This window comes from Chelmon rostratus, chromosome 17 (genome assembly GCF_017976325.1).
Source record: "Chelmon rostratus isolate fCheRos1 chromosome 17, fCheRos1.pri, whole genome shotgun sequence".
NCBI lineage: Eukaryota > Metazoa > Chordata > Actinopteri > Chaetodontiformes > Chaetodontidae > Chelmon > Chelmon rostratus.
In genome coordinates this window covers 19,425,178-19,432,260 of record NC_055674.1, presented here as the reverse complement: position 1 = coordinate 19,432,260, position 7,083 = coordinate 19,425,178, and the positions used below count along the sequence as shown (strand labels likewise).

The following is a 7,083-nucleotide window of genomic DNA, read 5'->3' as shown; positions in this document are numbered from 1 at the left end:
TCCACTGTTGCTGCCGCAGTAGTTTCAGGCACAAAATGGGACCTAGTGGCACTAATGTCCAGCCCAATATTTTCAAACTTAGTCGGTGAAAACGCACTTTTAACCCTCATGTGCTTCAAATGTGTTTGTTATCAGACCTGCTTGCTTGTTACCTGCAGTTTGTAGATTATCCTTCCCCGCCGTAAAAAAAAAAAAAAAACTCACCAGGGTCTACAAATACTTTGCACTTTATTTCAAAATTGATCACCTTACAACATACATACAAATAATGCATCATTTCTTTTGCTGTTTTAGAAGCTACATCATAGTCACAACATTCATAATAGTGGTTCCTGTGTCCAACACACCAGCCTTTGTTTCATTATCACAACGAACACTGCTGTCATGTAATTCCTCATTAACTGGCCATGTGTTACAGGTAGTAGCTCTGCTTGACATTTTTAAATAATCCCTGGTGAAGCAGACAGTGTGTGTGTGTGTGTGTGTGTGTGTGTGTGTGTGTGTAGCCTGTTTTACAAACGTAGTATTCTTAAGAAGGAGATACATTCATATATGACATCTATTAGATAGATTTAAGTGTAGTAAAAATAGATTTGTTATGTCATTCAGTAATTCTGATTGCATAAGATCTGATGTGAACTGTTCTAAATGTTGAGGCATTTTTGCAAGATAAAGGCACAGCCCGCCCCCCCTCTAAAGGCCAAGTAGGAAGCAGAAAGGCTCCAGCGATTAGAATGATCCATCTAAAGCCTTCGCCAGGTGCAGTTAGTCGTTCCTGGATTTTATTCTGCAGTAGAGGATCATGGAGACAGCCATGGCACATATCTGAGGAGATTGTACATATTAGTGAAACATGCAGTTAAAAAGCGAAGTAAAAAAAATGATGCTGAATAAAAGTCAAAGCATGTTTTTTCAACGGCTAACCAAATGTTGATTTGAATTAGAAATGTATTAATATCTGATAATAGATATTTATTATCTCACATTCATGCCTGACACCAGATATTAGTCATCAGTTGCTGGATAATCCTTCATTTACAGTCATTTATACTCTCTCTGTCTCTGATGAGCTAAGTGAGCGCTATAAATGAAGAGGATGAGAAGCAAAGTCGTACCTCTAGTGCTGCAATTCCCAGGGCCACTCCCACAATAACCACTGTGTTGTCGTCAATCAGCTTCTTGATCTTTGGGAAGCAGCCAGTGATTGTCTGAGGAAAATAAAAAGTTGAGGTAAACACTCATTCGTTCAAAAAGCTTTGGAATCACGCAGACGGATGTTTATGTCGCATCTACTACTTCCAAAGCCCGTACCGCGGCACTGTCCGCCACCGTTTGATTACACGGTTGTTCAGCGCCTGGACAGCACTGTGGTGGGTATTGTTGGTTGTGGTCCACATAAAACGGAGAGCCCACGAAGTCTGAGGAGTTGTAGAATCCACAACATTTTAACTGACGTGGACAAAAAAGAGAGCATGTTACACAAGGCATCGGTGAAGTGACTGACATTTTGTCATTTGTTCAACTGAGTGGCATACTGTGCTCATTGTAGTGTTCCACAGTCCTGTGACGTCTGGATTTTTCCCATAGTCCGCCTTGATGTTCTGGACTGCTGCTGTGCCAAGCTTGGTAAACAACTCATTCGCCTAAAACACAAGCACACGGCAGCTTTTGCATCCAAGAACCAAAAGGCGGCACTGACATCCTCTGTGTGAAAAAGTTCCTTAGTTGACTCACCAAGGGTCTGAATACCAAGATCACCACTGCTCCTGCAACCTCTGCTATGAAGACCAGCAGGATGATGATAAAAAACTAGGGACAAGATCAGAATGTTGAACATTTTAGTGGAATGGGATTTTCAAAAGGGGACGTTTGCTGAACTTTATTTCATTATACTGTGTGAATGTTTTTATGTGCTTTTCAATTTGCACATAAAAAACAGGGTAGAAAAAAGACATTTTTACAATAGGATGAAATGAAAAAAATGAGACTATTAGTAAAAAGAAAAGAAAAGAAAAGAAAAGCAGCAATGCACAATGTAAACAGACCTAAACGACTTAAATCATAATGTAGGCCTATGTGAAGCTCGTGACTTGATCACTCCAGAGACAAAAAGTAGCAGCAGACGAAAACACCAGACCTGTGTTGCCGATGAGGAGAGTGTGACCTTCCTAAATACATGAAACAACCATAAATGCCATATTTCCATCATGTTTTCCACTGAGCTTTGACTACTCTTTGAATTACATTATCTCATTGCGCCTTGTTCTTCTCGATTAATGGAGCCTGTGGAAAATAAGCACCACCATCTGTTAATTTCAATATAACTCTTATTCATACCACAGCAGTGGGTGGAATTGCAAAATTCGCACCAAATTTGGATGGGAACTATTGAAATTATGCTTATGGAAACAAATTTGCAGAATTAGTTCTTACATTTCAAAGCAATAGTTCTTTTGAAAAGTATACTTATTCTTCTTTCTTGCCGAAAGATAAGAAGATTGATGCCAGTCACATGTCTGTATGGTAAATCTGATACTACAACCAGCATTAGCTTAGATTAGCACAAAGACTTGAAACAGGGGGATGTAGCTAGCCTAGCTCTGTCCAAAGGGTACCAGCCTACCAGCATCTCAGCCAGTAACAGCTTTTTTTCAGGCTTCTGATTGTCCAACATGGCTTCAAGGTTGGGTTATATTGACACCTGTTGGTTTAGTCTTTACAGCGCTTCAATTTTGGTTTTGCATTTTCATGGGGATGAAGATGAAGTTTTCCTTTAAAAACACTGCTTGTGTAGACAGGATTTTTTTTAAATTCTCAACTACAGGAAAAAAAATGTTGATCTATTCCTTCTAGCCTCCATAAAGTAGCCAACAACAACCTACCAGAAGCAGCATGCACTTGCTTTCTCTGACGGCTCCACAGCAGCCTAGGAAGCCGATGACGACCAGGAGTGCTCCCAATGCAATCAGCAGGTAGCCCACGTTGAGCACCTGACTGAGCTCTGCTGGTGCATTTTCAATTTTCCCGAGAAAGCTGAGGACGGAGCCGCTGTCCACCTTCACCCAGATCCCAACGCCCAGGATGGCAGCACCCGCCAACTGAGGGAGAGTGACGGGGAAAAGATCAAGGATTAAAGGGAAACTCCAAATTTGCACATAAAGGTCAGTTACTTGTCATGAGGAGTACTGTATTACTCAGCCTGCAAAAAGAGGCGTGGATGTTAAATAAGCAAGGAGGGCCTAATGGAAGATGAGTTGCATTATGGGAATTGTAGGATCCAGCATTTTGGAGCTTGTCCCACATAAGGGACTAAAACTCAGGAAGCAATGCCCTCTGCAGCTTCTAAGATGAACATTCATTCCTTTAAACAGTCTCTCACAGGTCCAAAGACTTCATGGAAGTGCAGCGTTAAGCTGCTTGGGTGCCCCTTTTAAAAATGTTTTTTCGTGAAGTCAAAAGTGAACAACAGCTGAATCAAATAGAGGGGATGCTTCACATTTTGTACATTTTGACACATATTGAATTCATTCTCTCAGGTGTGTCATGAAACGCCCCATTGACTCATTTCTGTGTCACAAACATGTCGTTTTTTCCAGGTTTTCTTACATCTTTCACACTACAAACCACAGTTAATGCAAAAGTAACCTGTAAAAGTGTCAGCATTCGAGTAAAAATAACTAATAGTTGGAAATATTTCAAATTAAACATGAAAACTTACAAAGATGATGCCATTGAAGACAAACATCATGCCTTTGAGGAACCCAAAACATCCCATTTTTTGCTGCCGATTGTTCTACCTATAGACGAACAAAAGGATAAAAAAGACACTGTTCAGTTTCGGTCAAACAATACTGTTCAGCATTCTGTCATCAGCTTTCAAAGCTTTTGATATCATGATTTTCACACAGTGTGTCTCAACCTTGTATTTCGCACTGCCAGCTAGGAGGTGAATTAACAGTCGGACTGAGCTGCTTCCTCTGTGAGGTGGACGGGAGAGAGCAGGCGAGGGGGACACACCTGCCACTTTCCCAACTCCTCACCTTTTACCCTTCGTAAGCTTAATAACTTATCTTTCTCAAACACTCAGAGCGCCCTTAGCCTTTCATTTCCACACTAAGGACATTCACCGGACACACATCACCTTACATGGAACTGGGCTGACGGCTTTGCTAACTACAGAGTTAATGGAAGTAGTACGATTGCGGAAGTATGACTATCTGTGTTTTCTGGGAAACTGTTTCAAGCCAGTGGTATGCAAATGAGCGAGGAACCAAACCAGGAGTCACATATCAACACTATTAACGCTAACACTATTATTATTAATGTTTCCCCTTTTTGATTTATTCCCCCTGTGTGCTCAAATTTCCAAAACTAAGTACTAAAAAAGTCGACTTAGAAGTAATATGGTTGAACCAATACGGACACAAACAAGAGATATTAAAGGAACAAAGACTCTAGTGTGTGTATTTGCATTGAAAACTCTGTGGCCAGCCAGCTGAGTCGTCACACCCAGCACTCGGGGATGAGTTACACTACGATGCTGAATCTAGGGACCAACATTAAATACCTCGCACGCGAAAGTAGCACATTTTCTTCAGTGTGTTTCAAAAGTGTGCTCACACAAATACATACCATTTACCTTTCTTCATCATCTTCACACATCAAACACACACACACACAGTATCCTATCTAAAATCTTCTCCTCCCATCCCCTTTTACAACCTCTACTATTCTAGAGCCACTTCAAGATTGTCACTTCCAAATGCGTGTGTGTGTGTGTGTGTGTGTGGAGACCTCCCAGACGGGGAACAGTGCCCTTTGTGTGGTGTGACAAAACAGACAAATTGTTATCCCCAACGACGATGACTGAGCAGAACCCTATTGTGTGAAGCAGCCGGCTGCTTTCTGAGAACCGGGATCTCCCTCGTGGCATCCTCTCACTATTATTTCACCTTTCTACTACAGTCTTTACAGTTCTTTCCAGTGCTTAACACCTTCCACAAATATCAGACAAATATATCAAATGAACCCAAACCAGGAAGTGGCTTGTCAGTTCATTGAGCCTGCCTCAGCTGTTAGTGCAAAGCTGCTCGTCATCAAGTTAATCATACATTCGGGGGCCGGGATGCTCTCAGAAACAATAACGAGTGGTTGCACTGACTCCCCAAACTCCCCCTCTATCATTTCACTCCTCCAAACTTCTCCCACTTCCTCGCGGTCAGTGATTGCACTCTGACACCCACGAGTCGGCCTGGTGATGTATTAACAGGCTAGAATCACATGCAAGTCTTAAAAAAAGCAGAAAAAATGCAGTGTGCGCTTCCGTTGTGTCTTAGAACACACAGTGACAAAAAAAGAGACGCTCTCGTTTGATGGGACTTATTTACATGTGTTTACATGTAATGTGAGCAGATTACAGGGTGACCATTTGTTAGGTCTCTGACTGACCAACTTCCACCATAAACAAAGACAGACAAATCTCAAAGAACGCCATTGAATGGAATAATTGCAGGCAGGTCTCAGGAGACAAAGGATCATTGTTGGATAGGTCCCTCCCTGTGTTGGTACCGCACTTGAAAAATAACCAAAACACTTAAAACCCACACGGAGAAGCTAGTGTTTAACTTTAAATCAGGGTCGGCCTAAGTTAAGTCATTCTTCGGCTTACCTTTCACAGGAAATATCCAAGGACGTGCTCTGAGGCTGGGTCACTGCTAAGAGTCCTTCACCGTGGTGATGGAGGCTGCTGCTGTGGGAGCAGACTGACTGTGAGATAACAGGCGCACAGTAGTGTATTATTCTGCTCTCCTCTGAAAACGACCCACGATGCACTCTCTCGCTCCGTTAGATGTGAAGAGCCTCCGGGCGCCTTATCCAGGTTTCTGCTTTTATTTTAAGGCTGCCGGCCGGTTCTAAGCACTTGGAAGGGAGGGGAGAGCGGGTGGGTGTGACCAGAGCAGCCGAGTAAAAACACACATCACCATGGAGTTAGGCTGGTCACCCGAGGGAGGGAGGCGAGGAGAGAGAACACCTGTATGCGCTTCAAACACACACATGAGCCTCTGTTTCAAGGTGCTAATTTCAACACAGTTTGTAAATATGACACAATAATGTGAGCATTTATGTTTGCAGCCATCTGTAATTAGTAACTACGGGCCAATCTTAAACCTCTATGCCCAAATTACTGAAAAAGACGCATACATAGTCAATAACTGGATAATCATTATGCTTGCAGCTGCAGAGCATACAGTGTGTTCCACTCTGGTTTCAGATGTAACCACAGCACTGCTGTTAAACAACTCTTCTCAGAGCAATGACCTGAAGATCAACAGTGACTGAAACATCATTTCTATTGTAGTTTTCCCTGACCTTGATGCTACCTTTGGCAAGCCTCTGCAATCTACCAGAATCAAACAGCAGCTGGTTAACATAGTGGAGAATTTAGCAGTTACGGAGCCAGATGAGACCAAACAGAGCTAAAAGGAGAGTGAATATTGGGTTAACATTCACTAGGTGGACAGAAGCACAACTTAAAAATGAGTGATTTAGCAAACTACTGAAACTAGCTGTGACCACATAACTTGAAACATCTACATCTACTTGAAATTGGAGGTGTTAACATTTGTATTTATTGCAGCACTTAAAGCGCCTTGACCATTTATTTTTCTGAACTATTCAAAGTGTAAAATGATTCGTGACCACTCGTGCTAGCAGGGTGTGTTTTTCCACAGAATGCAAAGGTAAGTGTGTTTGCCTTGGTGACATGCTGGAGGTGTGCTGAGAGCAGAATGCTCTCTTTCATAATGACCTCACAAATAAAAGGACGGCTCATAAAGGAGGCAGCGGAGGCCTCTTGTGTACATGCAAACATATTTCTCCAGGACCAAATAACCTTCAGTCATTTCTAACCTGCTCCAGTCTGACCTGTCAGGATCTGGTTTCCTGATGTGTGTGTTTGGGTGTGGTTTGTGTCGCTGGGCTGGATGCAGGGTTTGTGAATGTCATTTTGAGGAAGGATGGTCCTTTCTTCGAATTTCTTTGTCCTTTTGTTGCTGTTTGTGCTTTCTAGCGTTTTATTCATTA

General features: G+C 42.2%; 1 protein-coding gene across 1 annotated transcript; it reads right to left on the bottom strand.

The window, feature by feature from the left end:
• Nucleotides 1-229: 229 nt before the first annotated feature.
• Nucleotides 230-5,864, bottom strand: tspan35 (tetraspanin 35). Its single transcript, XM_041957592.1, has 8 exons — nt 5,669-5,864; nt 3,719-3,797; nt 2,883-3,098; nt 1,735-1,809; nt 1,536-1,643; nt 1,312-1,449; nt 1,116-1,208; nt 230-825 (listed from the first exon to the last, which is right to left on the bottom strand). The coding sequence occupies exons 2-8, from the start codon at nt 3,773-3,775 to the stop codon at nt 766-768; spliced, it is 747 nt and encodes a 248-aa protein (XP_041813526.1). The 5' UTR covers nt 3,776-3,797; nt 5,669-5,864; the 3' UTR covers nt 230-765.
• Nucleotides 5,865-7,083: the final 1,219 nt, after the last annotated feature.